General features: G+C 47.3%; 1 protein-coding gene across 2 annotated transcripts in view; it reads right to left on the bottom strand.

The window, feature by feature from the left end:
- The window catches only part of LOC149360637 (complement factor B-like), a 138,771-nt gene that overhangs the window by 44,341 nt on the left and 74,118 nt on the right, over window positions 1-20,312 (bottom strand). For both annotated transcript variants that reach the window (XM_089572420.1, XM_089572421.1), the window contains 4 exons: window positions 16,935-17,067; window positions 14,715-14,822; window positions 12,305-12,508; window positions 730-884 (listed from right to left, as the gene is read on the bottom strand). In XM_089572420.1, coding sequence (XP_089428546.1) covers window positions 730-884; window positions 12,305-12,508; window positions 14,715-14,822; window positions 16,935-17,067 — 600 coding nt within the window. The remainder of the gene's footprint in view (window positions 1-729; window positions 885-12,304; window positions 12,509-14,714; window positions 14,823-16,934; window positions 17,068-20,312) is intronic.

Here is a 20,312-nt window from a genome sequence, read left to right as displayed (position 1 = left end):
CCTTCTTGATCGGCTTTTATAATTCAGATCTTTCGTTTGCTGCAAGTGCTTAGCAGTACTGGCCAGCCACTTTACCCACAAGTTCCATTTTACACTCGGTAATAATACTTGTGCAATCATCATACGTTGCTGGAGCACAAACACCATTGTCCTCAGTTAAAGCAGAACGTCTTCTTCGCACCAAGATTCTAAATTCCTCTACTTTCTCTCCTGCCGCTAACTTTATGTTGGGATTCTTGCTTGATAGTTTCCTGCGTACTCTTTTCAAGTCTAGGTCGATTCGAGACTTTAAAACCTTGTGATCACTACATCGCCTTTTTACGGGAACCTCCACGTCCTGCACGCTGTGGGAATGTGTGCAAAGTGCGAAGTTTATTTCATTTTTAGTTTACTATATTCAGGCACTTCAACAAACCCTTTTCAGGTTATCCCGTTTGCTGAAGCAGCTGTTCATGATCCTAAAATTATTTGTCTAAATGTTCTGTACTAACAACCCCCACCTGCTATCCTCAAATTCTATTTCTTAATCTCCCACTGTCCGGTCTCCTTCCTCATTCTTGCAAAACCTGGCACTGTTTATGAGCGATTTGAGTAGTTCGAAAGAAACGTGATAAGAGGATAGCTTTCCTCTGAATAAAGCAGTTTAGTGCACTGCGCATAAAGTGAGTTAGCTCACATGCAAAAAGAGTACCGTAGGCGCCTAAAGAGATCGAATAACCAAAGGCATACCTTATTGTCCTTCCTCTCCTTGATCTGTATCTGAACCATCCATGGCCAAATAGTCTTCACTTCAGCTCCTCCGAGAATTCGACCCGTGGCTGAGTCGTCCCCATCAAAGCCCGAATCGGGATGATGGGTGTAGCTCAGCCCACATTCGCCGTAGTCTGCGTAAGATAAAAAAAAAATATGGACGAAGGTTGGGACTTAGAAACGCTGAATGGTATCTGCGCTCCGTTGAAAATGTCTGGTAAGACAAGCTGCAAGGCTCGTTTTTTAAACGTGTTTTAATCATCAGAATGTGGGGTTCGGCAATATTGTGTTGTCGTCCTTTAGCTTTTTTTAAACATCAGGAATAGTAATCGCGTCACGCTGTATACCTCTGTTTGATTGATTTGAAGCTAGCATTTATCAGCTAGTGGTTTTACCTAGCATATGTTCATATGTCTGTACTTATGTCTATATGTGGAGGTCTCTGGATAATAAAAAAACGGCGCCTGCTAAAAAAATGATGATATAGCGTATTGGTCCCACTCGCGAGTCTTGTTCACAAGCTATATGAACAGGGCCAAATGCTGGAGCAGGAATGACGTATCTTCCGCTTTGTAGGTCTCGTTGATTTCTTTTCGTATGTACCACCGACCAAACGGGCTTGCATCAAGCTTGACTTCAAATGTCAAGGTCTCGTGACGGTTGAGCACCACCGCATTTGAAAGTAACTGCGAGATGTAACTTCAGCCAATTCATCATAAATATTTTCTTTCTGAACTTCTATACCACATTTAATACACCTGTGTAGCAGCATTTTCATTCATCGCCGCTTTACGGGAAACTGCCTCTGCAATTTATGTTCCTTATTTTCACGCCCTCTGCTGATCTTAAATAGCTAATCCTTTGCGATATACGCGTGCTTGAGTATATTTAGCACTGAGGAAGGAAAAACAATATTCCTTGCGCGCTTTATATCTCAACATGGGGAAGCTTTGGGCCAGTTGGTCTGATATGTTGGAGACGAGGAATAACCCTCAAACTTGGACGTCTCGTTCTTCAGTCTCGTCCAAGTTCGCGGTTATTCCTCCTCTCCACCTTAATATCTCCTAAGAGGATTCTGGTGTGGGCTAGTTGGTTCATGCTTAATAACAGATTCACAACAGCGCTACGGAACGAGCACAGAAGGAACCCGAAAAACACAGGACGGGCGCTGACTACCAACTCTTTATTGCGTGAAAAAAACAAGCACAGATTTATACTATTTCCTAGACCACGTGATACACTGTCAGCCACGGGACACAGCGAAGGAACGCCTCACACGTTTGGCGAGTCATAACACAGCTCGACAGAACTCATGAAAAGTGCATGCACTATCAAAACATAGCATTACCAAACTAATGATAAAAGGACTAACAGATACAAAGATGTGCATGACCCAGCTACAGCCTATGACAACTACAGCTCAGATAGGCAAGAAAATGAGTACTTCAAAGCAAAGCGGAATCTTTGGGCTACATAAAAACATTCAAGAGAGCGAGAAGGCGTAAAAGCATGAGAAAAGCATCCGCAAAATGACGATGAAAAAAAGGGGCATGAGAAATAAAAGTTGCTAGGCAATAGGCACAGTCAGCAGGCTAAAAGCGAAAACAATAAACCGACACTAACAAATAACACGGTAAAAGTAACAATCGTTAAAAAGAGAAACTAAAAGAAAGAAGAAAAAACATGAACCACCACCGGCCAAGCAATGAAGACAGTAAAACCACTAAAAGTCTTTAAAAGACAGAGGAGCAAAGTTCCGCATAAGGTCAACAAACAAAACAACGCAAAATAAAACACAATGAGGTGAGATGCGGGGAAAACCGTTTGTAAGGATGTCTAGCAGTTAAAACGCAAGAATCGCGTCCGTTCCGGAAAGGACCTTTCTTTCTACTGTAAACAGACAGAAGAACTGCTGATGCACTCGTTCCCAGCCTTTTCAATCAAAAAACCTTCAATAATCTCCCTTTCTATTCTACTCCTTGCGGTCGCCAGAAACTTGGTGTCTGAAAACATAGGTCGACAATCGTGACGGGGTTGGTTGCAGTGTAGTGCCATGTGGCTCCTAGACTTGTTTTTTTACGTTGAGGAAGCGTTCACTTGCTCTGTCATTGAAGCAGCGTCCGGTCTGGCCGATGTATACTTTCCCACAAGTGAGGGGAATCTGGTAGACAACTGCGAATCGACATTCGGTGTACTGACGGGAATGTTTTACTGAGCAGGTCGCCCGCTTCTTCCGGTTTACCATCAGACACACTCCTGCCAACTTACATGGGGCAGAAAACACAACGTTCACATCGTACCTGGCTGCAACCTTTTTAACATTGTGCGGTAGCTTATGGATATAAGCAATTACGGCAACACGTTTCCTTTCCCTTGTCAAGCGCGCAGTCGCAAATAGCGCACTTCATGCATCACTAACAAAAAGTTGCGAGCACATGGCTGATTACAGCTTTGATAACCAGGTTGAACGCCTTCTTTTAGCTGGCTACTCACCTTTCCTCATAGCAGGCCTGTGCGAAGCCTTACTACAGAAAATGAAGTTAGGAGAGGAAAGGAGAGAGCCCATGGGGAAAGGAATCGTGTTGCCGTAATTCCTTATATCCATAAGCTATCGCATAATGTTAAAAAGGTTGCAGCCAGGTACGATGTGAACGTTGTGTTTTCTGCCCCATGTAAGTTGGCAAGAGTGTGTCCGATGGTAAACCGGAAGAAGCGGGCGACCTGCTCAGTAAAACATTCCCGTCAGTACACCGAATGTCGATCCGCAGTTGTCTACCAGATTCTCCTCACTTGTGGTAAAGTATACATCGGCCAGACCGGACGCTGCTTCAATGACAGAGGAAGCGAACACTTCCTCAACGTAAAAAACAAGTCTGGGAGCCACATGGCACTACACTGCAACCAACCCCGTCACGATTGTCGACCTATGTTTTCAGACACCAAGTTTCTGGCGACCGCAAAGAGTAGAATAGAAAGGGAGATTATTGAAGGTTTTTTGATTAAAAAGGCTGGGGACGAGTGCATTAGCAGTTCTTCTGTCTGTTTACAGGAGAAAGAAAGGTCCTTTCTGGAACGGACGCGATTCTTGCGTGTTAACTGCTAGACATCCTGAAAAACGGTTTTCCCCGCATCTCACCTTATTGTGTTTTATTTTGCGCTGTTTTGTTTGTTGACCTTCTGCGGAACTTTGTTCCTCTGTATTTTAAAGACTTTTAGTGGTTTTACCGTCTTCATTGCTTGGCCGGTGGTGGTTCATATTTTTTCTTCTTTCTTTTAGTTTCTCTTTTTAACGATTGTTACTTTTACCGTGTTATTTGTTGGTGTCGGTTTATTGTTTTCGCTTTTAGCCTGCTGACTCTGCCTATTGCCTAGCAACTTTTATTTCTCATGCCCCTTTTTTTCATTGTTATTTTGCTCATGCTTTTGTCATGCTTTTACGCCTTCTCGCTCTCTTGAATGTTTTTAGTAGCCCAAAGATTCCGCTTTGCTTTGAAGTACTCATTTTCTTGCCTATCTGAGCTGTAGTTGTCATAGCCTGTAGCTGGGTCATGCACATCTTTGTATCTGTTAGTCCTTTTATCATTAGTTTGGTAATGCTATATTTTGATAGTGCATGCACTTTTCATGAGTTCTGTCGAGCTGTGTTATGACTCGCCAAACGTGTGAGGCGTTCCTTCGCTGTGTCCCGTGGCTGACAGTGTATCACGTGGTCCAGTAAATAGTATAAATCTGTGCTGGTTTTTTTCACGCAATAAAGAGTTGGTAGTCAGCGCCCCTCCTGTGTTTTTCGTGTTCCTTCTGTCCTCGTTCCGTAGCGCTGTTGTGAATCTGTTTATTATATATCCTGCGCAGTAATATCCTAGAGTTTCTTTTCAAATGAAAAAGCCCGATTTTGATAGGCGTGCTTGGTGTGCAATGTGTGATTGGTAGGACTTCTCGCATGCGATAGGAATTCCTTACGAACTCCTGATCTTGAGAACAAAATATTTTAAATCGATGTGCCTGGAGTATGGGGTACTTACTTTAGACTGAGAATGGTGACAACTTAGAAAGTGTAAGTATTGTTGACGGTCCTTCGGTTTTCTATACACGCTGGCGGCAAGTGAGCCTTCCTTTACCGAAATCTCAACATCTAGGAAGTTAATTGTGCTCTGGGAGTGCGCGTGAGTGAACTATATGCTGGGATGGACAAGCTTGAATTGTTCAATAAAATTTAAGAGTTCGTGCTCTGTGTCAGTCGAAATTACAAAAAAAAATGTCATCCAAACTGTGTTTGTATAAGATGGCCTCAATGAGAGAATCTTGCACAAATTTAGATTCAATACAATGAAAGAAAATTCTGCCGTAGGTGGGGGTCATCCTTGTACCCATCGCTGTGCCATTAATTTATAAATAGCGTTGATTGTTGTTCTTTGGAGGAGAAATTCGAGGCCCGTGTACTGTGCGATGTCAGTGCACGTTAAAGAACCCCAGGTGGTCGAAATTTCCGGAGCCCTCCACTACGGCGTCTCTCATAGCCTTAGTCGCTTTGGGACGTTAAACCCCATAAACCAACCAACCAGTGTTGATTGTTGAATTCAAAGCTGTTGTATTCGAGTACAATTTTCGCAAGTATATTTCTGGACCGCGTGGGGCTAAGCGCTCCTCTTTTCTAACTTGCTTGTATGCTTTGGTCAGAGATTTGATGCCATTGGAATGAGGAATGTTAGTGTAGAGCGAGACTGCATCTAATGTTACAGAAAGGCTCCTTCCGCAATTTTAATGCCTGTTATTCCGGGAAGGAAATGGTTTGTGCCTAATATGTGGGATGGGTGAGTTGTTGAAATATTCCTGATTAATGTGTCAGTGTAACTGGAAATTGGTTCCGTAATCGTGCCAATGCCAGATACAATAGGGCTAGGTCTGCAAACATGCCAGGTTCGCAAACATAAGCGTACCAGAAGCTGTGAAATAAGTACAGCCTCAGGCTTTGAATAGAAAATGAATGGAAACTTTAATTGTGACTCCTCCAACGTTATCTACCTCCTAGAATGCAGTGTGAGCAGTGTACAGTGGGCAGACGGTTAACCCTTTACGAATTCGCTGTAATAATCACCACGCTCATGCCCAATCTCTACCCAACCTTCACCTGTCAAAACACATTAATGAGAAAAAACATCCATTTGGTGCACTTAACAGAATTACACAGTGGGTTCAACCACACCCGAGAAAGGAAGCAACGCGAGTCGTACTTTATTCATAAGCTTGGAATAATTGCCCAAGGCATTAATGAAAGCCTGGCCATTTTGTCTTCAATCAGCCCATTGAAAAGCCAGCGCGGACCATTGAGTCCCGGCTTGACAAGCCTCGGCCGTTCCTTCCCTTCTGAATCCTTCGCAAGCTTCCCCCCATACGCTTACACAGCTACCTTCCTCCGGTCGACCATCTTGACGACCTTCTTCAAGAAACACTCTACTGAAAGTTCTTGGTTGTCATGAAGAAAGGTTTGTGGTCGGAGAAATAATGAGATGTACGCCCCAATGACTGCACCAAAACCTGGTTCTCAAAGACGAGGTCTATGCAAATATTTCTCGAGGTTTTCGAGCCGTGGGAGGCGTTATGAGCGGGAGGAACTGGGTGTTCTCCCGTATAAGTTGTAAGAAAATCCGGTTTGTCTTTATATTGCCGCGAATCTTTGAAGCGTTTTTTGTAGTGTTTATTTGTTCATTCTTCAAGGCTGCCGGCAAGCTACTTTATCGCCTCGTTTGTGACGAGAGACGCGCCTAGATTTATCTCGATTGATCGCATCCAGGCGGAACCGATTCTACTTTGTGCCAGAATGTTCTAGTAACTTTCCACGCTTCACCTCGAAGGTTCGCTATCAGCTTTAAAAAGAGCACGGCCGATAGCGGCGGCGATTCTGTTCGACTACCGCCGAGCACGCTTGTTGCTACGCCGCCGCGGAGTGATTCAGTTCTTTGGGGGCGCAAGTCAGCCAAAATAAAGGGTTTCGTTTCGAAGACGTTCTCGCTGTTTTCCTGCTCGCCATACTGCAGTCACCACTACGTGACATCTGGTGGAGCTGCTGACCTGCTATCCAGCTATGCCCCTCAGGATGAAACCTGGGGCACAACCAACGCCCGTCGTGCTTCGCCAGCCCCTTGAGTCTCCGTCTTTCCGTGGAGAACCACACGAGGATATAGAAAACTGGCTGGACTTGTACGACCGTGTAGCAGCGCTGAACACCTGAGAGACAGCGCTAGGCTTCGAAATGTTTATTTTGCACTGGATGGAACTGCGATAACGTGGTTTCAAAACCACGAATCTTCCCTCATGACCTGGGCTACCTTCAAGAAGCAGGCAGCGGGTACGTTTACCAGCGTCGTACGTAAGGAAAGAGCGGAGGTACTGCTGCAGACAAGAGCTCAACTCCCAAACGAGACCGTGACTGCGTATGTGGAAGACATGAAACGTCTTTTCAGGTACGCCAACCCCAACATGACTGAGGAAAAGAACCTGTCCTTCCTGATGCGTGGCGTGAAGGGGCAACTTTACGCCGACCTGATCCGGGATACTCCACAAACAGTCGCCGAGTTTGAAGCTGAAGCTTCAACCATCGAAACGGCCCTGGACGCCCGGACCCCGGACTACAACCGACCACTTCAAGTCCTGCGGATAAGCCCCCCACAAGGTACCCCTGCAAGTGAGTACAACCTTCGAGATGTAATACGCAAAATTGTTCGCGAAGAAGTTCGCCGACTGCTGCCGACGCAGGATGCTCAGGTGGCGTCGCTCACGGACGTTTTCTTTGAAGAAGTGCAGCATCTTCGTCTCTCCTTTTCCGTCCCGTCATCTTCGCCTCCTGCTGAAGCTCCAGCCTCAACCTACGCCGCTGCAGTACGTAGACCTCAGCCCCAACGAGAGAACCGAAGTCCGCTTCTTCGACGTGAACCAGCTGTTCCCGAACGCCGCACCCCTGTCCCCACCCGCCTAGCCTACGAACGACGACCAAGCCCAAGAGAGTGCGACGCCTGGAGGACTTCCAACAACCGCCCGCTGCGTTTCCACTACGCCGAAGCCGGTCATATACTTCGCCACTGCCCGTACAGACGCATCAGCCTGCGAGGTTTGGCCATCGACGCCCCACAACCGCTCCCCGGTCAGCGACCACGTGAAATCGACGACTGCCTGCACAGAGGAGAGTACGTGTCTGCAAGCAGTCTTTCCCGCTCGTCGTCGCCGTCCACCGCACGTTTTGCGTCACCGCGCCGCAGCTACGCCGCGGCTGCCCATTGCCCTCGTAGGGGAAACTAAACAAAGCAATCTGTGGAGGTCAGGTTGATTGCAGAGAAAACGACGAAGATCCTGCAGCGACCACGCCGTATGAAGGCGCCGCACCTGCTACGCCGACGACGCCTACAATAACCTCGACCACTACGCGAACCGCCCTCAAAAATACGCCGCCACCAAGAAAAGCTCCGACCACACGCCCCATCCACGATTCACATACCCGACGAAGCCGCAACCCGACGCCGAGGACGACGTGCAACTCCAGAGCCAGGTCATCCGACTTAGAAGTCGTTATCGTCGGCCGGAAAGTCACCGCTCTAGTCGACACAGGAGCCGATTATTCGCTGATGAATGTGCCATTCGCTGCGCAGCTGAGGAAAGTAACGACCGTTTGGGACGGCCCACAAATTCGCACCGCAGGGGGGTGCGCCATCAGGACGCCATCAGGACGATGCCCAGCGCGGGTGACTCTCAAGGGACATACCTAACCCGCGACCTTCGTAGTTCTAGGGCAATGTTCCCGCGAAGTGATCTTGGGCATGGATTTCCTTAATGAGCATCAGGCGGTCATCAACCTGCGATCCAAGCTGATCAGGCTTTCCACGGACAAGGCCATCCCGTCAACGAGGAATCCGGAGCATCACATTTCACTTTGTGTCCTGGCGGAACAAGTGAGTGTCCCATCCCGCTTAAGCGTCGTCGTCACCGTAGGCGCCCCGGAAGAGAGTGACACTGAAGCCATTATCGAGGGGAACATGCAGTTGCTTCTCGACCAAGGAATCGGCATCTCCGAGAGGCATCGTACACTTCTGCAAAGGACAAGCCGAGGTACTTGTGACTAACTTCAGCAAAGAATACCGGCACGTTAACAAAGGAACGGGGATTGCTTTCCTCGACGAAATACACGACGTACGAGACTTCTTCGCCCTCTCCGACCCGTCCGCAGTAGATTCGCCTGACCAAGAGAACTCGCCCACGTCCGACATGAACTCAGCCCTGCCCAGGAACAGACAAGACCAGATCAGCAATCTCCTTCGAAGCTCCAGCGAGTGCTTTTCGTAATCGCCGAAGGTCCGACAAACGCCGATTGCCAAGCATCGCATTATCACCGGCCAGCACGCCCGACCCCTCCGCCAGAGCCCCTACCGAGTGTCGCCGCGGGAACGAGAAGCCATCCGGGACCAAGTGGAAGAAATGCTTCGCGACGACATCATCCAAGCTTCAAAAAGTCCCTGGGCTACACCGGTTGTTCTAGTGAGAAAGAAAGACGGTGCACATCGATTCTGCGTTGATTACTGCCGCTTGAACAACATCACAAAAAAGGACGTCTACCCTCTCTCCCGCATCGACAACACACTGGACCGGCTCTGCAACGCTAAGTATTTCTCATCGATGGACCTCAAAAGCGGCTACTGGCAAACTGAGGTCGATGAAAAGATGGCGAGAAAACCGCATTCATCACTCCAGATGGCCTCTTCGAGTTCAAGGTGATGCCGTTTGGTCTCTGTACCGCTGCAGCGAAATTTCAGCGAGTAATGGATACAGTGCTGGCAGGCCTGAAATGACAGATTTGTCTGGTATATTTAGACGACGTCGTTGTCTTTGCCTCGAACTTTGAGGAGCACCTAAACAGGCTTCTAACAGTACTAGACGCAATCAAATCGTCCGGCCTAACGTTGAAGCAGAGAAGTGCCACTTTGCCTATGAAGAGCTGCTTTTTCTAGGCCACATTCTTAGCAAGGAGTGAGTACGCCCAGACCCGCAGAAAACAGCTGCTATCGCAATGTTTCCGCCACCGGCCGATAACAAAGCTGTGCGCAGATTTCTCGGACTTTGCGCGTATTACCGACGATTTTTCAAGAACGTTGGGCGTATCGCCGAGCCACTGACTCACCTTACAAAGGCAGACGTGCCATTTAAATGGGAAGCGCCGCAAGTGGAAGCCTTCAAGGAACTTCAGCGTCGTTTACAGTCCCCACCGATCCTCGCGCACTTCGATGAAAACGGCGAAACTGAAATTCATACCGACGCTAGTATTGTGGGCCTAGGCGCTGTCCTCGTTCAGAAAACTGACGGAGTGGAGAAGGTCATCGCGTACGCTAGTCGTTCCCTGTCCAAAGCCGAAGCTAATTATTGGACAACTGAGAGTGAGTGCCGTGTATCATCTGGGCTACGACGAAATTCCGCCCCTACCTGTACGGACGACCGTTCAAGGTGGTCAGCGATCACCACGCACTGTTCTGGCTCGCCAGTTTGAAGGACCCCTCCTGCCGCCTCACTCGACGGAGCCTGCGGCTCCAGGAGTTTGACTTAATTGTCGTTTCCAAGTCCGGACGCAAGCACTCTGACGCCGACTGCCTGTCACAAGCCCCTGTAGAAGCACCACCGCCGAACGGCGATGAGGACGCCTTCCTGGGACTTATCAGCTCCAGCTCTTTTGTACAACAGCAACGCGCGGTCCCCGACATAAAATGCCTCATCGAATACTTGGTTGTCAAGGTTTCTTCACCCCCCGCCTCATTCAAGCGAGAATAGCCTTCATTCTGTTTACAGAACGATGTCCTCGTGAAGAACTTTGCAGCTAATAAGCCTATCTCCTTGCTGAACCTGCAAGTCTGCGCGGAGACGTTCTTCAGGCCTCACGCGACGAGCTGACAGCTTGACATCTCGGGTTTTCTCGCACCCTCCGCCGCATTCAAGGCAAGTATTGCTGGCCCTGACTGCCTGCCGATGTCGCACATTATGTGAAAACCTGCCCAGATTGTCAGCGACGAAAGACATCTCCAACTCGACCAGCAGGATTTCTGAACCTCATTGAACCCCCCTCAAGGCCATTTCAGCAGATCGGCATGGGCTTGCTTGGCCCTTTCCCGAAATAACCGTCTGGAAATAAGTGGATCATTGTAGCGACCGACCACCCGAACCGCTAATCCGAGGAAAAAGTCCTACCGAACGGAACAGCAGCAGAAGTCACCAATTTTTTTCGTGGAGAACATTCTTCTGCGACACGGCGACCCCGATGTGCTCATCACTGACAGAGGAACAGCATTCACGGCGGATCTGGCGCAAGCCATCCTCTATTACAGCCAAACCAGCCAACGGAGAATAACTGCACACCACCGGCAGACCAACGGTCTGACCAAGAGCCTAAACAAAACCATCGCCGATATGCTCGCCATGTTTGTCGATGCTGAACACAAGACCTGGGACGTCATCTTGCCCTACGTTGTCTTAGTCTACAAGACCGCAGTGCAGGAGACCACCCAGACGACGCCTTTTAGGCTCGTCCGTGGCAGAGAGGCCACGACCACGCTAGACGCCATCCTGCCCAACGTTACCGAGGAAGATAACGTCGACGTCAACGCCTACCTTCAACGCGAAGAAGAAGCCCGAAGACTTGCCCGATTAAGGATCAAAAACCAGCAGCGGTCCGACGCCACACGCTACAACCTACGAAGACGGAACGCGGAACACAAGCCAGGAGACCGAATTTGTGTTTGGACGCCCGTTCGCCGCCCAGGATTGAGTGAGAAGCTTTTTCGCCGCTATTTCGGCCCGTACAAGGTTCTTCGTCGGCTAGGTGAATTGGACTATGAAGTCGTCCCTGACCAAATGACTGCATCCCAGCGACGCCGCGTACGACCAGAAGTAGTCCATGTCGTACGCCTAAAGCCCTATCATGCACGCTAAAGGACGCCGTATTTCCACATTCGGTGTTTATTTTTGCACAATCCGTTTTTGATTGTTTATAACCGCATTATGTTCTAAAGCGTCGAGTCGATGCTTCTTTGAGAGGGGAGTAATGCCGCGAATCTTTGTAGGGTTTGTTTGTTGTGTTTATTTGTTAATTCTTCAAGGCTGCCGACACGCTGCTTTATCGTTTCGTTTGTGACGCAAGACGCGCCTAGATTTACCTGGATTGATCGCATCCTGAAACACAAATAATGAAACCAGAAGGAATACAAACACTGAAAAGTAATGCTAAAAGCGCGTACCTTAAGCTCATCTGAGAATTAATTCACCACCACTCTAGATTATGCGCTGCCGAATAACTTTTTGTTCTCTGAAAGAAGGCGAACGGGTCATACACATTCACTAATAGTGCCCACTTTTCCCCGTGTGTGCTTCTCACCGCTTAGAAAAAGGCTGAACACATCTAGCAGCAGCTACTCAGATCGACCGCATTTTTTTCGAGCAGAGTGCGAGATGGAATACAATGTCGATCTTTTTCCAGATACATCTAGGGCTTTATTCTTACAAAGCGATCGGCTATTCAGTTCCTCACCTATGGTGCCATTGGTGAGCTTCTCGGCTAGCCAGTGTAAGGCATCGTAGTCGCGTAGGATAAACACATTGTCTTGTTTGGAGGCCAGCCTGTTAAGTGCCTCGTCATTCCGCTGTCCAGTGATTCCGATGCAGTACATCTCCACACCAGCATGCTTCAAGGCGTCAGCTTCTTTATATGCGTCTCCGCCGATGTTCGCCTTTCCTGCGTATTGGAAAAAAAAAATCTCAGTCGCCAACTTAGCTCTTTACATTCGTTTAGACTTCCGAAACAACATTATGGGACCTTGTTGCCGCATTTGTGCGAGCACTTTGGCACTACAGTATTTATTTCATTTCGATTTCAAACAATCCAGCGTCGCCTGAGGCTATAGCGTGAGGATGTAAAAATGCACAAAGAAATGGCAACAATCCGCAGCATATTTCCTACTATGAAAACGTAAGAAAAGACACAGTAAAAGTTTGTGAGCTACAAACCACAATATCTCAAAATGTTTTCAGAGACAGAGAAGGTAGAGGGCCAGCAGCGGGATAGCTAAGTTCTAGAAGGTGCGGAGAAAAGTAGCATTTAAACAAGGCTTAGGATGATGTATTTATTTCATAGCAGCATCTCAATAATTATGGTTTAAAATTTTCAAAAAGTTCCCAAGGAACTCAACTCGCAGATTGGCCAAAACTTAATACATTTCATGCGCACAGCTAAGGGAGGTGCAGTGAGCCCCAGATGAAAGACATGAAAAAACGGCAAAATTTCTGACATATCGGTGCTATATAGAATGGACAGCTTTTTTTCAGACGATTCCATTTCTTTACATCCAAAGGGTGTCAGGTTTCCAAACGACATAGCAGCATTGAAGGTATGGGTGGAATAGGGTTTTGAATTTAGCTTTGGATCTAATGAGCAGCACGCCAAGAGTGGTGCAGGTATCTAAGCCGCTGGAGAGTTTTGTTAGAAACGAGTTCAATGTGCTTGAGCCATGAAATTATTTACGTAAATGTAATGCTGGAGTGTCTGTACTCCACCACTCTGTTTAGGCTATTCGATCTATTTGAGCAGGAAATAAGAAGTTTCTTAAGGAAATGAGATTAAAACAGTTTAAGAGTAATAATACCCATAAACTGTAGCATGCCACTTATGTAAGTTTTAGAGGAAAGTCTTGATAAAATGTAATTTAATAGTAAAATAAAGCACAAAATTAGGATAGGCCACTGAAGCACAAAGAGAGAAGTGCACCCGGAACAGAATACTGCGGGACGCCTGATGAGAAGTAAATAACTCATAGCTGGGAGAAAAAAAAAAACAGATACCCAAGCAACAATGGTTGGCGATACCCAAGCACAAATCTATCGATATGTGGATAAATTAAAGAAGATACCAATGAACAACACCTCAACATCAACAGAAAGAGGATCACGGCCCTAATGAGGCGCAGAGCTCTATGAGGTCACAATAGATCTTACGTAATACTAGGACTAGTGTGTTGTATTGGTCCTGGGGCTGGTATTTGCGAAGTGCACTCGCCGTCAGATATGATACAAAGATTAGAGATTAAACAAGCTGCGGTTCGTAAACTCGCTCTAGTGCTTCTAATGTACTTGAATTGGTCGCACTTTCAAGTGTAGGAAGTGGAGAGCAAAATATCGTTTCATAACACATTAAAAATTCGAGCGGTTATGAGAAATTTGAGCGCGTCTTCACTGCTGGCAGGTGGCGTGTTACGCTGCTATCCACCCTTAGGGACCTTTGGCCCAGGGCAGTCCCGAAATTTGTCCTCACATTTGAACCAAAATCGATGTTCAATGTAATTGACCATACCCGACACGATTGCGACCTCCAATTATAAACCGAGCCATTGCCAACACGCTATCATTCGACATTTTTGTATTACTGTTTTTAAACACCGCCTAGCTCTTTTGTTTTCGATACACCTCGACTAGGCAGCAGCTAACCCTGTTAACGCACATGACGCAATCTGGCACGTGGTGTCTCAAGTCTAGCCGTAGTTGAGGGGGGTGGATTAATTTTACCACCATAAAATTTATCAACCTTCACAGAAAATTTACAGCACAAAGGCATATTTCTGTTTCACGTCAATGGATTTCGGTTTACATTCACATGTTATTAAAAGTGCCAATTTGTGGCTGTCACGTGTGCTTGATCATATGCCGGTTGTAGTTCTCTATCCTGCTTCTCTTGGTCCATATTTACAGATTTTAGCATGTATATAACTTGGCTAGCTAAATTTGTTGCAGCACAGTGTAACGGGAAATAATTTTATTGTATACTGTCTTCGGCATATGGCTCAATTGTGTCAAGCTATTTTATGTGGCATATGGACGTACTTTTTTTCGTGCTTGCAGTTGCACATTTTTTTTAGCCTGGATATTAGGTACTATATAGAAATTCTTACCGTCTGAGATTAGAAATGCAGCAAACGTTACATTTTTAAACCGACCCTTGACGCTTGCGACACTCTTCCTCAATTCATTCAGGCCGCCTTTGATGGATGTCCCGCCACCTGGAAAAAGGGGAGCGAAATGAGCAAAAAAACATTTTCTTTATGCCCTCTATAAAGTTCTTGTACCACACGTGTGGTGCTCTCGAGATTGCTAACGCTAAATGTGCTCGACGTACCCGGCCGCCAGTACATCAAAGAACATGCTTTGACGTTCGTTTAAAACGAGCTCTGTTTAATTTGTTTTCTTAAGGTATCTCAAAATTTTGCTCAACGCTCAATGTCGTCGTAGGACTACGATGTTTCAGCTGTCATTGGGCAAAGCAAGCGCGTTGAATGATGCATATCCAAAGAACAAGCACAGGGTTGGTTAAAAGTTCCCAGGCCGTGGGGCCCGATTTATGCATTAGAGTCGGGCACATAAGAACCCGCAAATCTACCAAGGTTATTAGAGGTGAGAATCATGCTTATCCTACACTGTACAGATCGCTATCGCTATCTATCAGACCCTTCCTGTCCCAACTGCCCCTGTCTCTATGCGGACCTGGTCCACTGCCTCTTCTATTGCCCGGCGGCTCAGCAGTCGGGCTCCTACCCCCACCTTCTTTATCCATCACCACCTGGCTCGACTGGCTTGGCGCTGAACGGGAGGAAGAACAGGGACTTCTGGTCGCCCAGGCGGTCGACATGCTCGGCCTTTAAATTATGGCCGAATAAAGGTCTTGTACTACTACTACTACTATATTGGTTCCGGGCTGCAAAAGTCTGTCTATTAAATCACTAATGGTGTGAACGTTGTCAATTGCAACGTAGGCTTTTCTAAAATCATTGTTGTCTTTTGGATAATTGTCGCTGATAAATGATCTTATACAATAGTCAACTGCATTAGTAAATATATTGAAAACAACACATAGCTAATTGATCTGTTTAATTTTTCAATGAAGTAGTTCCTGCTTTATAATTAAACAACGTGTTTGCGTACAACTAGAGTCTCGACGCTCACCACGTAATGAGGCACCGCGTACACAGGGTGCAATTTTTTCTAGTGTAATCTCTCCACTCTACATAAAAAAAATTGGTAGTTACCTGATCCTTCCCTGCCTTTTTCTCCGTTGGCATTCCATGAAAGGCTTTCTTCACTTACTATTTTATTACCCAAATAGTGTCCACTTTTTAGATATCACTACCTTCCTTATTAACGTTATGACTATTCCGTCAACTGCACAGATCTCCGTACACTCTTCGGAAATTTTAGCTATCTCATGCCTTTTTGGGAATGACGTTGTCCCATTTATATTTTAGGTCATACATGTGCTTTTGGCCATAAATAATTTGCTCTTGGCTGCTTTTAGGCTACCTTCTTTGTTTAGAGGCTCCGTGTTGTGCGCGTATGGATAACAGACATTTTAGATTTCGGGATATAAGGTACAAGACAGCCATGATCCAGGCGATAATAAGATGCGAGCAACCCTTTTTTGATAAGGTTCGGGTGCGCCCACACGATTGTACAACTGTGCATCACACAGTGCGCACTATACACATTTTAAATTTACCTCTCTGCGAGCAGCTATATTTCCACTGAACTTTGTCAAAAGCTCTTCTGCTTTCAAGTAACAGCTAGTAAAATCACCTTACAATCACACCCGCCACCCATTCAGTTCCTGTCGAGCGGCGTTGGTGCATCGAAATTGATTTGACGGTGCGGGCCGCCAGCGGTCGAATAAATGCCAATTTCGGGTCTCCTACTATGCGGCTAAGAAGGAAAGTTCTTGGAAAGTTCTTATATCTTCTCTATCAGTGCCAGTAACAAAGAGGCATTATGTTGTGAAAAATCGGAACCTTTGCTGTGCATTCCCGTCAAAGCATATACTGGCGCCGTTTATTCAGATCGATAGCAGCAATTGGGCGTGTGGGGAAATCGCAAATTATCGGCATTAAGTACTTGTTTGCATCTTTGTATATAATTTCACTCACTGGCTCGGCTTTAACTTCACTATTATTTTTTCAATCATGCTGGTTCCATTTTGATGAGTTCTGCTTATAGTACATACGAAAGGTGTGCATCGAATTGTTTCAGCGATTATTTCTGAACGACGAACAATGGAAAGCCTAAAGACTCGGCACAAAATCTACTGCGCATGGTACAATAGCCTATCGAAAATGTGGCCTGCTTACTTGTGTAGTTTATTCTTCCGAGCCTTTGAAGCACAAACTCTTCATTGAAGACCTCCGCGGGATTAATTTCCAAGCTCGCATCCTTCGAGAAGAGGATAGCCCCAACACGATGACCGTGTTGTGTCACCTTCACCTGATGAAAATAATCAAGCAATCAAGCAAACACACACTGAAATAACAATAACCATGCGACTACCCACCCACTGTTTTAATCAATTAATACAGTGACATTTTCTTGTTGAAGGCAAGGAGCAGCGCAATTTTAATTGCGCGGATTTTGCAGAAAACCACGGACAGAAACTATATTGTTTCGCAAAGGTTAATATTGGTCATAAGCATTGGCAGTTCCAGTAAATTGTCTCTCTTTTACGGTAAACTTAGAAACTCACTTCTATCAATGTCTCGGATTGTGAAGAAGCTGGCGACACGTACTGACTATTAGAGATGACATTCACCTGAGGACAGCAAACAACAGAGCGGGCAGATTGAGGCACTGGCCTTATACAAGAATCTAGCGTGGGCACTGCATCCATTTTTCTTGCAAAAATTCGGCATAACAGAATCGCGGGCCCAAAAATTTCTGTAGGACCTTGGAAAGTGACAACGGGTTGTCTGAATTCCCCTTAATCACCAAAACTTGGCGATTTTCGCGCGATAGCCCGATAGCATGGGGAAGTATCTACTGGCATCTAAACTTGAGATAATGCCAAATTACGGCATTCGCAAACAAAGTAAACAAATACTTAAGAAAAAAATGGCTGGGAAGGGGTAAATCTCCCTTCCAGATTGCGCTGAGATATTCTAGCGGGGCCTTATACACCGGCTCAGAATATTCCTGTCCACGGGGGTCTTGGACTTGACACAGATACTGATCTCATAGAGTCTGTGCAACCTCCTCCGTATTACCTTTATATTTAAGAATTACTTGTCTGAGTTGGATCTTTGTGGCTGCGAAGTAGCCTGCAAGTATTGCGACATTACATTTGCCTAGCAGCCTAGTTACAGCCACTTAGAGTTGGCGAGCGAGGCAGCATACTAAGCCGCCTTTTGGGTGAGGTCATGAATCCGCAAGCGGAGTTTCTCGTTACGTTCTTGACGACGCCACCTCTTAGTGAGGCTGCGCTTCACTTCCCAAAAATAGAAATATTTGTTCACACCTGCCTTCTCATCACTGAGTTTGTTTCTCAAGTTTGTTTAACGTTTGGAGGATGGTGTGTGCCCAGGAGGAGTAGCTGTTTTGGAGAAGACAGTATGGGGGCGCGGATTGATCGCGAGAATGTGCTCACCCAGTGAACAATGCGGCCTATTATTTCAGTGCCGCGTGTCTGCCACAACGTTGGCAACGCTAACGCATGCAGCCCAAGTTTCTCTCACTATCCCACGTACTAAAAAGCGCAATTCAGGCGTCCACTGGCCCAGGGAGCCATTTTTACGCACTTACTTTCCCTGAAATCATCGGATTCTATAACGTCAACGGCAACGCCAATATGTGACCCCTTTCTTCTTCCACTCCCATCTTCCTCCCTTCTCTTACGGCGTGATTCAGGTTCCACCGAGATATGTGAGACAGATGCTGCGCCATTTACTTTCCTCGAAAACCAAACCAACCAACGTCAATGAACGCAATGAACGGCGACGGTCTCTGTCTTAAATTCACTTTTCTTTTCAGAAAAGGAATTGGCGCAGTATATGTCTTACATATCTCCGTGGACACCTGAACCGCGCCATAAGAAAATGGAGCAAGCTGGGAGTGAAAGAAGAAAGAGAAAGAAGTCGGCCCATGTCTGATGACGATGTCATCAGACATGATTTCAATACCCACGCATGCAGTGCATATCTGTCACTACTGTCAGCCCACACAAGGGGGGTTGTGCACGGCCGCGGTCTTCCCTCAGAACACATACATCCAGGGACTCACTTTCCGTGCCCAAAACATCACACATGCAGAATACGTCGCCATAACGCTGGCCGTTGCAGAACCAGGCTCATTAACTTCCGGGAAGATTGTGCAAACTTAGAACAAGGCCGCATTTCACAACGCGCCGCCGAAATCCTCCACGCATGCGAGTACAGGGATCGACCGTACACACGTGTCCTCTGGGCCCCAGCACAAGCGGGACTATAAGGGAACGAGGCCGCAGGCGCCTCAGCCCGCGCGCCTAACCAGCAGGCATCGCCATGCCCCCGCCGCTTGAGGGGGGCGCTGTGAGCGCGCGGATCGAGAGGACGTGCAGCGCATCAGCTCCACCAACTTCTGGCTGTAGCCGCATAATTTCGACCGGAACCCCATCAATACAGCGGCGCCTGTCTTGGTCAAGTTGACAGCTACTTGTGGATACCACTCGCACCTAGGTGGGACTAAATTTAGGCCTTTTAGAGAAAATCCTCACTTTCGTAACGTGGCCACGCCTACGCCGCGTTCCGGCCGCGAGACAGTCCCCCACCCGCGGCAAGATAGCTTCCCAGAGCGTACAACGCGGCTACGATCCGGACACCATGGCGTGGTCCGAGTTTGCTGCAACTCCACTGCTTGATATCCCGGATTCAGCGCCTATTGAGGACATGAGGCTTTTCAGGGTAGCGGAACGCCGCTCCTGCAAGCGGAACGCCACCTCCAAGAAAGTGGACGCCATATCGGCACGCCGCTCAACACGGCAAAACACTGCTGCACGCGCTGCAGAGCTTCACGGCGGGTCCCAATGTATTATCCAGACCTTCTTGGAAACCAAAGCTTCTTCCGCGGCTTCATCCCGAAGACATCATCATCGTCCATAAGCCTCGGGTGACCGTCGCTCTCAAGGATGTGTCCCAACGTGGCGAGCAGGGAGCAGTGTTCATTGCATCCCGGGCGCCAAAGCCGCGGCATCGTTCAGCCTGCTTCCAAATTGGGAGCAAAACCTCATCGTCGAAGGCACCCGAGACCTCCACGTCGCAGACAAGCTTCTGCGTAACTTTGAACTAACATCATCGAATGGCCGGCCGTCCATGTACGGCAAGTTGAAAGTCACTGACGACGTGTGCCGCTGCGTCATCACCGTGGCCAAGCACGAGACCAGTGAGTCCCTCCAAAACAAGATCTAGTGGCATGCTGGAGAGCTGGCCGATATCCGGAAGCTTGCCAAATCAGACGTCGCAGCGCTCACATTCGTGGGCAAAATAGTGCCGCGATACGTGCATTGTAACTCAGAAGTGACCTTTGTGCGTGCGTACAAGACGACGATCCCGGCCTGCATGCAGTGTGGCACAGTGGGTCACCGGGCGGACACGTCCCGACCGTCGACGGGGTCAGGATGACGCATGAATTCACTCCGTCCTGTGCAGTCTATGGGCAAGCTTACCCCATAGAGAACCGTGTTTCTCTATGCTCACCCGGCCAAC

The sequence above is a fragment of the Amblyomma mixtum genome, chromosome 2, assembly GCF_055824585.1.
Source record: "Amblyomma mixtum isolate Tamu chromosome 2, ASM5582458v1, whole genome shotgun sequence".
Lineage (NCBI taxonomy): Eukaryota > Metazoa > Arthropoda > Arachnida > Ixodida > Ixodidae > Amblyomma > Amblyomma mixtum.
This window is presented reverse-complemented; position numbering and strand designations above follow the sequence as displayed.